At 41.3% G+C, this 18,364-nt stretch overlaps 1 protein-coding gene across 1 annotated transcript in view; it reads left to right on the top strand.

Moving 5' to 3' along the window:
• Positions 1 to 18,364, top strand: part of PIK3C2G (phosphatidylinositol-4-phosphate 3-kinase catalytic subunit type 2 gamma) — a 278,262-nt gene that overhangs the window by 77,883 nt on the left and 182,015 nt on the right. The window contains exons 13-15 of the mRNA XM_073335036.1: positions 3,828 to 3,942; positions 5,980 to 6,110; positions 11,994 to 12,182. Coding sequence (XP_073191137.1) covers positions 3,828 to 3,942; positions 5,980 to 6,110; positions 11,994 to 12,182 — 435 coding nt within the window. The remainder of the gene's footprint in view (positions 1 to 3,827; positions 3,943 to 5,979; positions 6,111 to 11,993; positions 12,183 to 18,364) is intronic.

Genomic DNA, 18,364 nt, shown 5'->3' with positions numbered 1-18,364 from the left:
CCAAACCTAATTAAGACATCAGAAATCCATCATTTTGGGCAATTTCGGAGAGGTAATGTCTCCCACAGTGCTCATTGCTCTGAGTTCACCGCTTCTAACAACACAGCTTATTTTGAAGTTGTATTTCCAAATCAGAGAGAGCAGGCAACATAATTTTCTTTTGCTGGTCTCAGCAAGCGAAGTCCCCATGTGACTTCAGGGCACAAGGTTGAACTTGTAACTTAATGTGGCTTGAGCTGTCCTTAAACCTCTGTCTTGTCTTGTAACGTAATGAGCCTGGGACTTTACTTTAGCTCCTGTTATAAACAAGAGTAGGAAATCTGTGTAGTTGAAGGTGTTCTCACTTGTCATTGGTCTGTGGAAATAAATAAATAGTATTAGAGATATAGCACAGTTTGTTCACAATCCATATTTTATTGTTAAAGGAACTTTGTCATACAGATAGTGAGACAATAGAGAGACCATGTTAGTGAAGTTGTTGGCCCTTTTCTTTTCAGAATCATCCCATCACGCTATAGCACCTGCTCTTCCTGCCAGTTGCATCACTCTTCTGTGCATAAAGAAATGCCCAGTTATTGCCATCCTGTCTCCAGACTTGGTTCTAGAGACCTGCAATCCATGTTACTGCACCATAATTCTGTGGGGGCTCCAGTGGAAACTGGGCTTTAAATGATGTGTAGTTTCTGTATTCTTGTGGAGCCCTCTTCCCCTGGTTACAGGGTGTCTCATATGACTTTAGGCTTGTCCTTCTTTAAAGAGTTTGACTTAGTGATGTAAACACACTGATTCAGTGCAACCAGATAAAGTAATACAGTAATTTGTGTCATTCATTTGTGTGTGTGTGTGTGTACACACACGAATGAATGAATGAATGACACAAATTACCGTAATACTTTATTTGGTTGCACTGAATCAGTGTGTTTATATCACTAAGTTTATATATAGTGTGCATGTGTGTCATAAGTACTACATATTTATCCAACCACATATACTGGTTCCTTTTTTTCCAATTCTACACTATTCAAGCAGCCTTGCTGCTCTATGTATTTTAATCACTATCTCCTGATCAAACATAAATATCTCCTCCTCTGCTTTCTCTCTACTTTATGCTTCTGTTATTCTGCTTTGTGTTCCTCCTACCTTGCTGACCAGTTCTTTAGCTTCTCATTTGGTACCATATCATCCTTTCTTACCTCCCATTCTTCTCCCCAACACACCCACATCTGGCAAAATTCACTATTTGCTCTACAGATAAGTCAGGACCAGAAAGTTCTGATTTAGATTCCAATCTTAGCTCCACAGGCCCATCTCCGTTCTTTCCTTGATCCACTCTTCTCCTTCCGTACTCTCTCTGGGTGATTTTGATTGACTCCCATGGTTTTAACTACCTCTTATAAGCAGGTGATTCCTAGATATTTAACCTTGAACTCTGCCTTCTTTACAATGTCACATCTTCCACTGTGTCTGAGAAATCTTCTTCTGGATGCCCCGTGCTATCTCATAATCAGCCATTCCAAATCAAAACTACTACGTTTCTTCTCTGTGGGCTGGTCATGTTTTGTAATCTCCCCTTCTTTTATCCCTTCGCTGGCTTCCTGGCTTCTTACTCCATCAAATTCAAGCTCCTTGTCCCTTCCTTCAGCACCAGGTATAAATTTGCCCTCCTTATTCTGCTCTTACTTCCTCCTGTTCACCTTCATGTTGCTCTCAGTTTTCTCCTTACTGCTCTATCTTCTGATTTCCTCTGCTGCCCCCGGCATTTAAAACAGTCCTCTAGCTCTCATTCGTCAGGCTCCTGCATGCTCATTCTTCAAAAAGTCTCCTTAAAAAAACATTTTTTTATCAAATCTTTCCTACCTTGTTGCCCCATCCTCGTTTGCCCTGACAGTTGCCCCGTTCTTGCCTTATCTCTCTCAGAGGTTTCCAGGTCAGGAACCACAGCTCTATGGATTTTTTTAAAGTACCACATACATTTGTAGTGCAATATAAATGATTAGTAATAATAAAAGGGGGTGAGGTTAGTTTAGCCTCCATGTCCATTCAACCCTTGGCTGCTCAGCTGAGACTGCTAAGAATAGTACCAATGAACGCTGATTATGGTGAGTTGTTGTGATCTGAACACCTGCCCTCTAGGAAACAGCTGAAGAGCAGCAACTCATTTCATAAAGTTCACCCAAATAAACATCAGCTGAAACACTTTTCAGTCACTATTGATCTGGTTCAAATTCAAACTAGTGGCCTAAAGGTGAACGGCTTCATATTTCATGACTAGTTTCCCCCAATATCTTGTTCACATCAGTATTCTTTGTTCCCCATACAACTACAGCTGCAAAACAAACTTTTGAAAATCACTTGTCTTTGATCCTCCTGAATTTTGCTCTCTCAGTGAAATAGTGTTTGCACTAACAACACCAATATCTTCAGAAGTAAAAAACAAACTGTACTTTTACTCTGAATGGTGGCTGCAAAGATGATATTGCAGGGTTCTCATGTTTCTTGTCTCAATGACTCTAAAGCAATTTAGTTCAGTTTGCAATTCAGCATATTCCTTTTTTGTCAGTGCTGCAAACTCATGCTGGGATCAGAAAACCCACCTGTGTTCTTATATCCTCACCACTGCTAAAGATTCTGTGTTCTGAACTCATTTATCCATTTTGTTGATGCTCTAGTAGGCAGAAAGGAATTTAGTTCATTCTCCCACAGCTGTATTGATTGTGCAGTGCTACACAGTAGTAAAAAATTGCCTGTCACTAAAAATAATTATTTAGGAATAGAAAAAATGTTGAATGTGCCCTTTTATACATAATTTTGATTTCTGATCTTAACCCGACCAGCCGTCAAGATATGAGTAAATTAAAAGGCAAAACAGATACACTGTATCTTAATCCAAGTGAGCGGATTCATTATGATTAGGACTTGTACCTATGTCTTTCCAAATGTATTCAAGCACTGTTGAATGAATTATATTGACCTGCAATTTTCTTATATGAAGACAGTGTGCATGCATGTTTCTGATCAGACTTTTGTTTGTGAATGTAGTGCTCAGACAAGTGCTAGAGGCTATACTCTTCTCTTTATCCACTGAACAGATAGTGCAAGCTTCCCCACTTGATTTCCTTCCTCCTAGAGCAGGGGTCTCAGACATGCGGCCTGCGGCCCTCCAAGCAGCCCGCCCCCGGCCTACCTCCAGGGTTGGAATGGGGGCAGGGAAGGGGTGGAAAGAGGCAGGGCAGGGCCTCATGGAAGAGATGGAGTGGGGGGACGGGGCCAGGAGCAGCAAGGTGTGGTGTTAGTGATGCGGCCCTCTGGCCAAGGCACTAGTCCTTATGTGGCCCTCGTGGTCATTTGAGTTTGAGATCCCTGTCCTAGAGGGACCATTTCTATGGGTGCTTCAGTCTCATACCCCTTGAGTCCTCCAAACTGATACTACTAAATCATGATGGTCTAGTCTAGCCTCCTGTGTAACATGTGTCATAAAACTTCCCCAAAGTAATTCCTAGAGAGCATACCATGTTTAAAAATTGTCAGTGATGGAGAATCCACCATGACCGTTGGTAAATTGTTCCGGTGATTTAATTACTCTCACTATTAAAAATGTGTGCCTTTTTTCCAGTCTGAATTTTTCTAGTTTGAACGTCCAGTTGTTGAATTGTGTTACACTCCTTTCTGATAGATTGGAGAGCCCGTTATTAAATATTTGTTACTCATGTAGATACTTTTTTCCTGAGCCATTGGTTTCAATGTTTCTGATATAATTTCAATCAAGCCTGTCTGGTTTATCTCCGGTACTAATGCAGTATTTTATCTACATATATTGATATTTGCAGAAAGTTCAATCATGGAACCATGCTGCTTAGCATGGCATTGCACAGTGAGCCTGCAACAACGATGATAGCGCCGGGTATTTGTGACACTAGCCTGCCAGCACTAGTAACACTGCAGGTAAGGACTGCTTTTTGAGAAAGCAAAGCAAGGACATTTTATCAAACAACTTGCAGTAAATGATTGATTACGTGGTTCTTCCTGATCCCACAGTTTAGAAATCACAAGAGACCTCTGCTTGTATGCTATCAGCCTTTTTAATTGTGGGGGAGTAAAATTCTACATAACAGCAATTATACACCATACTCACTAAATCAGATGCAGGCTGTGGGTTTAAGGCACTGAGTAGATTACTTTTTCTTCTATGACACAAATTGCTGACCTGGTACCTGACTCTCAGCTCCGTTTTTATCCCACTTGTATCCCGTGTACCACTGAATTATCTGCCATTATACACATTGCAGGCAGCTAACAATTATCTGAGTCTGCAGAAATGTCTGTGGGGAAGGAGCTACAAAGTGCATCTGTATTTATATCACTCTTAATCCATGACCAAATGCCAGGCTGCCATTGATGTCACTGTGAGCTCTGCGTGTAGACCAAGGGCAGTATCTGGCCTCCAAATATTGAAAAGACATTTTGTCTGTCCCCAGTGTTGTCCTGTTCCCAGATTGAACTGGTCATTTTAAAGGCACAGCCAATTGCTTTTCATATTCAAAAACCAAATGATCATTATTAGCAAATGAAGCACAAAGGCAAGCAATGTCAATAAATGAGGCTGGGCTAAAAATGCCCTATTTTTTAGCAAGTTTCTAGTTGGAATAATACAGTCAAAGAGGGCTCCTTAAAATAGCTTTCTCTGTATTAATAATAAAAGGAAGGTGAGGCAGTAGAGGGCTGCTAATTTAAAATCTGTCTTTCAGCTCTAAGAAACAGCAGAGAAGAATCTCCCACTCCCGTCCCCTCCCTTCCCATACTCAGATATGCCTGTAAATATGACAGTTGGAGACACTGTGAAAATACAGGAAAAGCTGCCTTAAAAAACCCCAGCTCTTTTGATGTGACTGCTGTGTGCTATAATTCCTAGGAGTACTGTATTCTGGGAACCAGTTTGTTGGTCGTGTTTTTTTGGTTAATGGTTTGTGAGATTGAGTATGTACATATATATTGGTTAGAGAGGCTGCTTTTCTGGTCCTGCTGTGAATGTCTCTTAATACATTATAATGTAAATTCTATGATACGCAAATTGAACTGGATTAAAAAACTGAATTTTCATCTAACCTGCCACTCAAACCTAAAACACGTTTGAGCTTTGAAAAAGTTTGGTTAGCAGCTTTCCCCCCATTTTATTACATTACTTAATGAAACTTTGCACTTCCCAGACCAAGCTGGAAGTGAAAATGATGAAAACTCATGAGAGGCTGTTCTTGTGCCTTTAACAGGCCAGTCAGAAACAAGAAATTACCAAAAACAGCCTGCTTTACTGTATTTTCCAGCCTACTCTTGCAAAACCAAGAACTTAGAGCCATAACAAAACTTGGGGATGCTGTTGATTCAAATTGAAAAGAACCTTAAAAAAACCCACATTTTTGAGTTTTTTCCCATAATTCGATGAAGCTAAAAATGGGCCTGTGCCAACCCCTGTCTCCTTACCTCAGTATGAAGACCTCCCAACTTTGGGGAAATTAATATCCAGATCTGAACTTTGCAGCTTGGTCCCTGTCTTTTACAATCCAAATCAATATGCAGACTCTGAACCCCTCCTCCCCCACACTGTTCTGGAGAAGTACTGATCTGGGTTGAAACTTTGAAGCTCAGGCCCATCTCTAGTTAAAAGTAGGGAGGGAGAAGCCTTTAACCTGGAGTCCCATGCAGACCTAATGAGGTTGAGATACAATGGCAAAATCCTGGCTCCATTAAATTTAGAGGCAAAACTCTTCTTGACTTCAATGGGGCCAGGATCGTCACCCAATAGTTCTGAGTAAAATTCATTCATACAATAAACACTCCTTTTGCAATTATCCTGTCTCCCTTTCCCCCTTTTTTTTCACATTTTCTCTACATATTTAGGATGCCATTCACTAACAATCATACTCAGATATCTGAGAACCCTTTTATGCAAATTTCTACACAAGACATCACCATTTTTTTTTTTAGATTGACTTTCCAGAAACTAATTTGGAGTTTATTAAACCTGAGCCTGAAGAAAAAAGAGATGACCTTGAAGAGCCAGCTAAAGAGTGCTTGAAGCATATAGCAAGACTTTCACAGAAACATTCTCTCTTGCTGTAAGTGCATCCAAGTCTTCCTGCTTACATCTGGTATGCTGTGCATAACGCCATCAATCACTCTTAAATGTGTTCAATTCTTGAAAAGCTAAATTTCCCACCTGATTTCATTCATTTGATGAAGTAATACTTCTAGACGAGAGGAAAAGGTGGCAATGAAGCTAAAACAAGTCCCAGAAGGTGACAATGCCTTTCTGTAGCTTAGAACACTTTGTCTCTATTCTGTTATCTTTTCTGGCTATCTTGGCACTAGAAGCAAACTGCTGATTTGAAGCACAAATATTTGTCTCGAGCTATATAATTTTCAATAATAATAGTATTAGCAATTTTAAAAATTGGGCTGGATTAAAAACCAGATTAATTCCAGTTCTGCTGTTTCTCGTTGGAGTCTGTTTTTGAAGTTTTTTTGTTGTAATATTGCGACTTTTAGGTCTGTAATTGAGTGTCTGGGAAGGCTGAAGTGATCTCCAACTGGTTTTTGAATGTTGTAATTCTTGATGTCTGATTTGTGTCCATTTATTCTTTTGCATAGAGACTGTCCGGTTTGGCCAATGTACATGGCAGAGGGGCATTGCTGGCACATGATGGCATATATCACATTGGTGGATGTGCAGGTGAAAGAGCCTCTGATAGTGTGGCTGATGTGATTAGGTCCTATAATGGTGTCCCTTGAATAGATATGTGGACACAGTTGGCAACGGGCTTTGTTGCAAGGATAGCTTCCTGGGTTAGTGTTTTTGTTGTGTGGTTCCTGGTGAGTATTTGCTTCAGACTGGGGGGCTCTCTGTAAGCGAGGACTGGCCTGTCTCCCAAGATCTGTGAGAGTGAGGGATCGTCCTTCAGGATAGGTTGTAGATCCTTGATGAGGAATCAGAAGGGTCATTTTAAATGGTCCATTTCTCCCTCTCTTTCTCTTTCATGCACACATCTTATAGCTTCATTTGTATTTTTTTTTAAACCTGTATTCCTTTTTTAAAAGCTTTAACTGTTTTTCTCTTTTGGTTCCATTAATAAAAGTTCAAAGTTGTTGTTTTTTTACGGTGGTTGTTGCAATCAGAGTAAGCCAGACTACACTTAACTGCTTAATGTTATAATAATGAAGAAGGGTTTGTTAACATCTTATCTCTTGTTGGGCCCAAGAAATCTCCTTATCAGCACAACAATCCTCGGATGCTATATATGTGCAAAGTATTATTGTCACCTAGAGTGAACATCTTTTTAGACATAAACTTTTACTATGACAGATAAACCTAAAACCTTTACCCTGATCAAATCTTTAAAGACAGCCGTTAAACAAGACAGTAACTCAGCAAAACAAGATAGGAAAGAGAAGACTGCCCCGTCACTGTAGAGGAATGGGGTAGATACAAGAAAGCATTGGTCTTTTATCTAACCATTTTTAATCTTTAGCTGATTTAATCTGAACAGACTGTCATGTTCAGGAGATGCTGTTGGGAAAGTAGAAAATCTCTAACGTCAACATGCAAGAGGTGTCCTCTAATTGCAATGTCTCACTGAATGCTGTTGGAGTGTAAAGGAACACATGACTGACCATCAAAAAGTTAAAGCTTTATCTCCTCTGCAGTGTGTGGCACACACACACACCCTCCATACAAACACAAGGATTGCTGGCTGCTGCTATTGTGAGCACTCTGTGAATTGTTGAGCTACACAAAGGAGATCATGGATCATGCTGCCACTATTTGTATCTAAAGTTTAAAATATATTTTGTTTATTATAAAAAGAAAAGGAGTACTTGTGGCACCTTAGAGACTAACCAATTTATTTGAGCATAAGCTTTCGTGAGCTACAGCTCACTTCATCGGATGCATACTGTGGAAAGTGTAGAAGATCTTTTTATATACACACAAAGCATGAAAAAATACCTCCTCCCACCCCACTCTCCTGCTGGTAATAGCTTATCTAAAGTGATCACTCTCCTTACAATGTGTATGATAATCAAGGTGGGCCATTTCCAGCACAAATCCAGGGTTTAACAAGAACCTCTGAGGAGGGGAGGGGGGTAGGAAAAAACAAGAGGAAATAGGTTAGCTTGCATAATGACTTAGCCACTCCCAGTCTCTATTCAAGCCTAAGTTAATTGTATCTTATTCAATTTGCAAATGAATTCCAATTCAACAGTTTCTCACTGGAGTCTGGATTTGAAGTTTTTTTGTTGTAATATCGCAACTTTCATGTCTGTAATCGCGTGACCAGAGAGATTGAAGTGTTCTCCGACTGGTTTATGAATGTTATAATTCTTGACATCTGATTTGTGTCCATTTAGTCTTTTACGTAGAGACTGTCCAGTTTGACCAATGTACATGGCAGAGGGGCATTGCTGGCACATGATGGCATATATCACATTGGTGGATGTGCAGGTGAACGAGCCTCTGATAGTGTGGCTGATGTTATTAGGCCATGTGATGATGTCCCCTGAATAGATATGTGGGCACAGTTGGCAACGGCCTTTGTTGCAAGGATAGGTTCCTGGGTTAGTGGTTCTGTTGTGTGGTATGTGCTTGCTGGTGAGTATTTGCTTCAGGTTCGGGGGCTGTCTGTAGGCAAGGACTGGCCTGTCTCCCTAGATTTGTGGTCAGGGTGAAAGCTAGAGGCATGTAGGTAGGAATAGCGGTCAGTAGGTTTCCGGTATAGGGTGGTGATTATGTGACCATCATTTATTAGCACTGTAGTGTCCAGGAAGTGGATCTCTTGTGTGGACTGGACCAGGCTGAGGTTGATGGTGGGATGGAAATTGTTGAAATCATGGTGGAATTCCTCAAGGGCTCCTTTTCCATGGGTCCAGATGATGAAGATGTCATCAATATAGCGCAAGTAGAGTAGGGGCATTAGGGGACGAGAGCTGAGGAAGCGTTGTTCTAAGTCAGCCATAAAAATGTTGGCATATTGTGGGGCCATGCGGGTACCCATAGCAGTGCCGCTGATCTGATCCTACCTACATGCCTCCAGCTTTCACCCTGACCACACCTCACGATCCATCGTCTACAGCCAAGCTCTGCAATACAACCGCATTTGCTCCAACCCCTCAGACAGAGACAAACACCTACAAGATCTCTATCAAGCATTCTTACAACTACAATACCCACCTGCGGAAGTGAAGAAACTGATTGATAGAGCCAGAAGAGTTCCCAGAAGTCACCTACTACGGGACAGGCCTAACAAAGAAAACAACAGAACGCCACTAGCCGTCACCTTCAGCCCCCAACTAAAACTCCTCCAACACATTATTAAGGATCTACAACCTATCCTGAAGGATGACCCAACACTCTCACAAATCTAAGGAGACAGGCCAGTCCTTGCCTACAGACAGCCCCCCAACCTGAAGCAAATACTCACCAGCAACCACATACCACACAACAGAACCACTAACCCAGGAACCTAACCTTGCAACAAAGCCTGTTGCCAACTGTGCCCACATATCTATTCAGGGGACACCATCACAGGGCCTAATAACATCAGCCACACTATCAGAGGCTCGTTCACCTGCACATCCACCAATGTGATATATGCCATCATGTGCCAGCAATGCCCCTCTGCCATGTACATTGGTCAAACTGGACAGTCTCTACGTAAAAGACTAAATGGACACAAATCAGATGTCAAGAATTATAACATTCATAAACCAGTCGGAGAACACTTCAATCTCTCTGGTCACGCGATTACAGACATGAAAGTTGCGATATTACAACAAAAAAACTTCAAATCCAGACTCCAGTGAGAAACTGTTGAATTGGAATTCATTTGCAAATTGAATAAGATACAATTAACTTAGGCTTGAATAGAGACTGGGAGTGGCTAAGTCATTATGCAAGCTAACCTATTTCCTCTTGTTTTTTCCTACCCCCCTCCCCTCCTCAGAGGTTCTTGTTAAACCCTGGATTTGTGCTGGAAATGGCCCACCTTGATTATCATACACATTGTAAGGAGAGTGATCACTTTAGATAAGCTATTACCAGCAGGAGAGTGGGGTGGGAGGAGGTATTTTTTCATGCTTTGTGTGTATATAAAAAGATCTTCTACACTTTCCACAGTATGCATCCGATGAAGTGAGCTGTAGCTCACGAAAGCTTATGCTCAAATAAATTGGTTAGTCTCTAAGGTGCCACAAGTACTCCTTTTCTTTTTGCAAATACAGACTAACACGGCTGTTACTCTGAAACCTTTGTTTATTATAGTAATTTGCTTAAAACTACTACTACTAGAAAATGACACTAGGTAAAATGTCTCTTATGTGGCCCCTGTCACTATCATATCTGAACAGCTCACACAATTATGAATTTATTCTCCTCACATCCCTCTGAGCCAAGGAAAGCAAATTGTCTTTCCTCGCAACACTGTACCTCATGTTTATTGTTTGTACTGCCAATACCCATTCCAAATGCTTGGCAAATTCAAAATTGATTGAAGGAAACCTTTTTTCACATAACACACAATTAATCTGTGGAACCCATTGCCATGAGATATTACCAAAGCCAAAAACTTAGCAGGATTCAGAAAGGGATAAACTATTTATTTGGCCTAAGACAAAGTTGGTGTTATAGCAGATCATGGGGGGAAGTGTTTAGAAGTGGATGCAAGCATTCACGTTTCAGAGCTTGATTCAACTTCCAACTATTGGGAGTTAGGAGAAAATTTTCCTGAAGGCAGGTTATCCCATTACTACCCACAGCAGGGATTTTTGAAGCTTCCTCTGATGCTGGTTACTGTCCAGGATGGGATGTTGGACAAGATAGATAGGTCTGATCTAGTGTGGCAACTCCTATGTTCTTTCAGAGCCTTAATGATATTTATAATGTTAATTCTGAATTTTGTCTATTTGTAATTTATTGTACATTTTTAAGGCTTGTTTTAAGTGCTTGAGTTTCAGCTAGGATTGCCTGTTTACATTAGCAATTTTATCTTGATGAAGTTTTTGTTTGTTTCTTTGTTTGTGATGATACCAAACCCTAAGATTTAATGAGGCTATTTGTTTTATGGACCAAGAAAATGCATATGAATTGTTGGCGCATTTAAGGACATATGGTACATATTAACCTGATGTTCTTTTCATTGGCTTACTGATTTTTGCAATATTGGGGGATGCCAAGGCATTTTATTAATATGACATTCGCCCTCTCTGTGGGGTAGGTGGCACTACACCCATTCTGCAGATGAGTAAAGTGAGGCATAGCAGGCCAGACTGGTTTTTTGAAAGAGGTTTGCCTGACAAGTTTGCTATTTTCCAGGATAATGAAAAGCATATTCCATTCTATATGATAGATTCATTCAGTTTCTAGTAACAAGTGATCAGTCAGATACTTAGTACTTATACCTCTTTGCACACCCTGTGCAAGGACCAAGAACAATCATGGGGTGTGTGTGTGAGAAAGAGAGAGAGAGAACACATCGCCTTTTTAAAAGTCTCGTATCCTAGAATGTATATGAATGCTGTCACCTGAGTTGATCGGTGGTGGAGAGCGGAGGAGTGAAAGTTGACTACCTGTGTTATAATCAGTAGTTGTCACCACAGTTAATTAGAGATGCTATAGAATAGGCAGTGGACATCACAGTAATTTCTCTGGCCAAAACTGCACACACTAAAAAACGACTGTGGAGAAAAAGAGAGAGCGAGCGCGACCTTGGCAATGTGAAATATCTGTATGTGCATCTCTTTTGAGAGTTCATCTTTATATGTCCCAAGGCTGACAGATCCAGATTATAAATATCACTTCTTCATAAGAGCTGGTGTGCAGAAAATGATATCCCATTCCAAGGAGAAGAAGTAGCTAGAAAGCAGTACCCTCTCTTTACAATAGTTTGCTGCTACAAACTAGGCTCTAGGTGGTTTTAATTTCAAACTGAATTTCTAATCTTCTCTTCCAGGTTGTCAGAGCAAGAGAGAAGATTTTTATGGTTTTATCGTTCCTACTGCAATAATGAAAACTGTTCTCTTCCTTTGGTACTGGGCAGTGCCCCCAGTTGGGATCGAAAGAGCATATCAGAAATGTATACTGTGTTGAGGGAATGGATCTTTTCTAACCCTTTGGAGGCACTTGGGCTTCTGACTTTCAGGTAAGAGAAAATTAACAAAGTCAGAAAATGACAATAAACAGACTCCTAGTCTTCTGATTAATTCAGCACTTTGAGTTGCTTAGTATAATACCAAGCTTTGGTTCATTGACTGTCTGCTTTCAGCTTTCCCTCTGTATCAAAATGAAGATGTAATTGGAACTCTTGAGCTGACCTTCAGTTGAATGCGCTGGCCCTGCCTTCTTGCCTGAGAAATTTGCTATTTTGCAGGATAATGAAAAGCATATTTCATTCTATATGATGGATTCATTCAGTTTCTAGTAACAGGTGATCAGTCAGATACTTAGCACTTATACAACACTTTGCATCTTAACGCTGCTGTACAGACACAAAGTGAGTAATGGAGATGGGGCTGAACCATGCTCCTAGATCAAGATGCTACCTCAAAGTGTGTATCTGGAAATGACCTTTGCCACTGGCCCTTCTTTCTGTAATAGAAACATCCCAAACTTTGGGAAAATTGAGAACTGGCTTCTAATGTTGCACTCTCATTGACTTTCAGTGAGAGCTGGGTGTCTTTTGTGCATCAGAAAGTGTCTCTGCTGTGGAGGGTACCTTTTAACCTGTGACATACATGATCTGCAGCAAAATGAACCTGTGTCAGCAAACGTATTTTCTCAGGTTATTTTGGGGGAGGGGAGGCTTGTTTTAAGAAATCTGCCTGTGAAAATGTCACACAATTGGACAAAATGAGGGTGCAAATGATGCACTGTCAAGCCCTTGCTTGTCTGGGTGTTGAGCTTTCTACGATTAAAGCTGCAAATCCTGCTTTGCAAACTGATTTACTAGCTACAAACCATGTCTTTAGAAAAGAAATAAAAAGGAGAGGTTTTGGAGACTTCATCTAATCCTTTTGCCCAGTGAGTAAGGACTTCATACCCTCATTACTCATTTACAAAAACAGATACTTAAATATATATATTTAAAAATAACCACAGATAATTGTTACTTTCCAGCATTATTCTTATCCCCCTTCTCTGGTTTAGGTTTGAATCCAAAGTATTAAGCTTCCCCACATACATACGAACATCTCCTATTGGAATGTAATGGGAGTTCTGCATGCAAAGATCTTGAAGGATTAGGTCCGTAGTGCATGGAAAGCCCTTTGGAACATTTGTGATTGTGCTCAAGCAGTGTATGTGTGCATACCATGTTTGCCATCATTGCAATATTTCTGTGCTTTCATGACTTACCAGAGCACCCTTTTATTTCATGTTGGAACAAATACAAGGACAAGCACCACAATTGGTGTTCTCTCTCCAGACCGGCAAAAGTCTTAATGGTGATTTAGGGAACACGCCAAAACAGAACCTGTTAACTGGTTACACCTACAGTTGGCATTTCTGGAGACAAAGGGCTCAATTATTCCTTGAAGATCCAGCTCTACATTGGGTGTGGTATGCAGTTTTATAGCCCCATCCAAAAGGCATTGTGACTCACATTGGCCTGAAAGCCTTTCACAGAGCACAGTTGCTATGCTACATTTTTATGATGTGTCTTCACTGAAGTCCGAAAGTATGGTTGCAGCAAATGTAGGCACACCTGAGCTAACTTTGATCTAGCTAGATGAAAGCTAGCTTGAGTAACAATAATAGTTTAGCTGTTGCAGCATGGTTGGCAGTACAATCTATCCTCCTGAGTACAATCCCACCCAGAACCCTGGGTACATATTCGATCATGTCATAGCCACTGCTGCTGTGACTACTTTGTTGTTGTTACTCAAGCTAGCTTTTGTATAGCTAGATCAAAGCTAGTTCAAGTAAACCTACAGGAGTCACAACAGCACCTTCCAACTGCAGCACACCCTTATAAGATGCAATGTACACACCACTCTGAGTCTGTCCAGCTCTGCAAGTTGGCATGGCAGGGTGGGCTGAGGTCATAACTCTGACTCCTCCAATGCAGTCTGCGGAATGGCTGGCCAAGAGTAAATACTTGTGATTTGAGAGGGAAGGTTCCCCTAATTACATACCCTCACAGGAGATGTGCGCACCCTGGTTTATATTTTACAAACATGTTAACAAAAGAGGCCAGGGATCTCAATAGAAGTTGTCTTTTCTTTAGATATTCTGACTAGAAATATTTAATGTCCCTGGCAAGTTGCATGTGTGTTTAAGACGAACTGGGAAGCTGTCTTTGGGGATTAGGGGTAGTACACTGCTCACTAAATGTCCATTTTTAAAGGACCAGTTTCACAGATGGCTGAACTGCTAGAGGGGGGTGGGGGTTCAGCTGGCTGGGATTGTGGTGTCTTGTTTTGAACCTATTAAATAATTATCAGTTAAGTAGTAGCAGTGGCTGTATTGCTAACTTGGCTTCACATTCCCACTCTGACCTTCAATCAGTTTGGACTGCAGGTGCATTGACTAAGCTGTTTGGGAAGGCTTGCTCTACTCTGGTCTGAATTATGCTTGGCTCTGGCAGCTTTTGCCCTCTGCTCCTGATTTCTCAGAGCAACGAAATGTCCTCCTAATTTCTTTTGACTATGGATTAACCTACAAAAGGATGTCATATGCAAACAAAAGGTGGGGTGTGTCTAACAGAAATGCTTCTTATCTCAGCGTGTGTTTTCTCATGTGATCCAATAATGAGTATTCTCCATTTAATTAAAGAGTTGTTTCATGAGGACTGGAAGGCTCAGGGCTTGATAATGGGATCTTTGATCTCTGGGTTGCTAGTTCAAATGTAGTCCAATGTGATGGTAACCAGAAGTCATTACCATCTGATGATTGTTCAGTGGCTTGTGTACATGAAATAAGTTGGCTGGTCTCTGGATAAATTTCTACATCACAGAAGTTGCCATGGCATCTGTCACCATTTGGCATGTTTATTATCAGTCTCATCCATGAAACAATGGGTCAAGATTTTCAGAAGTGACTGGTAATTTTGGGTGCTTCGGTTTTTGGTTGCTGCAGTTTTGGATTGCTTTATTTGAGACATCTTAAGGGACCTGATTTTCTGAGGGTGGGTGCTCAGCACTTTCTGAAACACAGGCTAGGTGCCCAAAAATCTCTAGTCACTTTTGAAAGCTTTGGGCTAAAGAGACTAAATTACATGACCTTCTCAAAGCAAGGTTAAAGGACATTTCCTGAGCACTAAGCTCACTTTTGCAAAGGGTAAGAGGAAAGAAAAGAAGTCACAGGAGACAACATTCAATTGTCTTGATCGCAAGAAGTCAGTACATCCCATGCAATTTAGTAAGAGTTGCAGATGCTTGGTGCCACTCGGGATCAAGCCCCAATGTTCAGAGCACATAATACAGCTCTCTCTGCAATATAGTGTAGGTTTAAAATTTTTAGTTGCTCACAAGCCTGTTAAGTGTAATAGATGCATCTCATTCTTCTGGCATATCTCCCCTTTTGCTGACTATCTTCTCTACTTTACAAGCACTACTCTAGGCAGACTAATAATAAGCTAGTCATTTATGCACTAGAAAAGGAGAACTTTCCTAAACTGGAAACACATTCATGCTACGTTTCACAGATAAATTTAGTAGCATTCTTGCATCCAATACATGCATCATGCATGGATTCTTAGGGCCTCCCAGGAGCCAGTCCTTAAAAAACAATTTAAAAAACATTGAAGAGCTCTTTAATGAAGGAAGGAGAGTAGAGGGCAGAATAAGATTTTACACTCATAGTTTTACCTCTAATTTCAGGGAAGGCTGATTACAAACTACAGTCTGAAAAATATAAATTTTCCCAAGGCAAAGGGTAGAAATCTGGTCCCTCCTCCCCTGCACTGCTGGCTGCTGTCCTGTGCATCTCCATTTTCATCATTGGCTTCCCTTACTTACCTTCCTTGGGAGAAAGCCAAGATTTTAGTTCAACTCTCACTTCTCTGTGTGGCACACCAGCCAGGGAAATGATACAGGCACAGTTATTGTGGTGATGGAAAAAAGCCAAATGCAGTGTTATAAATGCCATCATATACATGGCGGGCACACTTATACCCTATATACATGTAGGGCAGGTGCACCTAAAAATTGTCAGGCTATTTTGCTTTTCAGATTACATACTGTGTTCTTTTATATTTGGTATTTATGAACAGATTAGCTAACCTGAAGAACAAAGTAACTAGATAACAATTTTGAGTGTACATGAAATATCAGAGCTTCACAGCACTCAGCAACAGCTCCCCACAAAAGACAGATAGTACCAACCCGCTTTTTACCACATACAAGAGAGAGAAACAAATTTTCCTGCAAACTGTGGGTTGGACTCGGGCTGCACAACTACAAGGACCTAGGGACTAGAACCCAGGTTGGCAGAGCCTCGGGTGGCTGAGATTCCCACAGTGCCACCAAGAACCATGCAGAGGTGCAGCCAGGGAGCATCATCGTGGAGAGTAGGCACTGCAGGAAGTACCGCCCACGAGACCTAGAGTGATAGTACCCTGTGGCCCTGTGATTGGCCAAGTGCCCCTACTTCACCCCTTTGGTTGGCCCAGGAAGTTTTCTAGGTAACTACACAGACCTTGGACTGCTGCAGTGCTAGACTTTGCCTTGTCTCCTGATCTCTGACTTCAACCGCAACTACTGTCCCTCAATTCTAACCCAGTACTGCCTCTGATATCTGGACTTTGACCCCAGCCTGACTCTGATTCTGACTCTTGTTTATGGGACCTGGCCCTGCGATTCCTCCAGCTCCTGCCTGGTGACTCCTGTTCCTGGTGGAGAGACCTCCGCTAAGCTGTGACCACTAGGCCAGACCACCTACACCCCACGCACTTACAACAGGAGAGTAAGGAGGAGTAAGAACCCCTCTTATATCCCACTGCATGCTAAGAGGATCTTCACTTCAGGCACATGGGATAAGAAGGTTTGTGCCTGCTTGAGCCATTCCCAGAATAGGTGGACAGAGAGGTGTGGGAAATGGACAGTCCTCACTCCATCCCCCTACTTGTTGACCAGAGTTGCTAAGCGAGCCCTTTTTCTAGACCGGAAGTAAATTGTTACCACCCAGGCTCCAAGAGGAAGCAGGATTAGAACTGATAGGGTTTTGAGTCTTCTCTACTAGGCTTTATGGGTCCCTGCAGAGTAAGCTGCCAGGCATAGAGTTTTAATCTCCAGCTTCTTGAGGAAAGAGGGTCTGGTTGCTCTCAAAAAGATCCTCAGGCTAGTGTGGTTGCAGTGCCTCAACGATAACAGATGGAAGAGAGGCCGGCCAGTTTCCTTCAGATACTAAAGGAGGTAGCATGTGGGGTAGAATGTCATTGGAAGGCTTGAAGATAGCAGTGCTGGATAAGGGCCCCCAGTGTTTGGTCGGGCGGTGGGGGTGGGGGTAAGAAAGCAAGAGTGTTTGGGATTAGATCAGTCTCTGGAGGTTTGAATTCCTGAACTTGAACATCCAAATGAACATTAAGAAGTCAGTTTGTGGACAGCCGCTCTCCTTCTCTGCTGCTGGATTTATTTTGTGAATACCATAGTTATATGGACCCTACAAAATGCTGGAATCCCTAGTTTTTGCCCCTGTGACTATATGAGATTATCCTTGTAAAGAGTATAAGGGGAGATGTTAACACGAGTGTACTGGCAAAATAACAATATCCTTAAACTTCCCTGCTTCTCTTCTTAGTCAGAATACCCTTCTTCACCTCCTGATCTGAACCTGATGTCAGTGTTCATTACTTTACTAGGTATAGTGGCTAATGTGTCCCATCCCAAATGTGGCTGCACTATAGAGCTGGGTAATGTTAAGTGTAGTCTAATTTGTAAAAGTGTGGTGAGACATCTGAAAGTCACTTCACAAATAATAGTAAAAATACCTGGTGATTTGGGGCTAAATTCTGTTCTATTACTCCAGTGCAAATCCGGATTGACTTCAGTGAAGTTGCTTCAAATTGCTCCTGATGTAATTAGGAGTAGAATTTGGCCGGTTTCCTCCACATCAATAGCAGAATGCCAATAAAATAATTGAGTAAGAAGCAGTTAGATTATATCTTGTCTGTTGAATCTCTTTGATTCTGAAAGTTATTGTATATGTATGTACAGAGTAGAGTAAACACAGGCTTATCTGCCATGTAAACAGGGATGTTACTACACATCATTTGGTAGTTGTATTTAGATTTACAGGACAGACAAACTGTAAAGTCATGAAACTGCTATGTATTAATGTTGTAATAGACGACACTGCAATAAGTGGCAGATCATTACTAAGGCATTC

Source organism: Lepidochelys kempii, chromosome 1, assembly GCF_965140285.1.
Source record: "Lepidochelys kempii isolate rLepKem1 chromosome 1, rLepKem1.hap1, whole genome shotgun sequence".
Taxonomy (NCBI): domain Eukaryota; kingdom Metazoa; phylum Chordata; order Testudines; family Cheloniidae; genus Lepidochelys; species Lepidochelys kempii.
The sequence above is the reverse complement of the archived record's forward strand: the minus strand, read 5'-3'. Positions and strand labels throughout refer to the sequence as shown.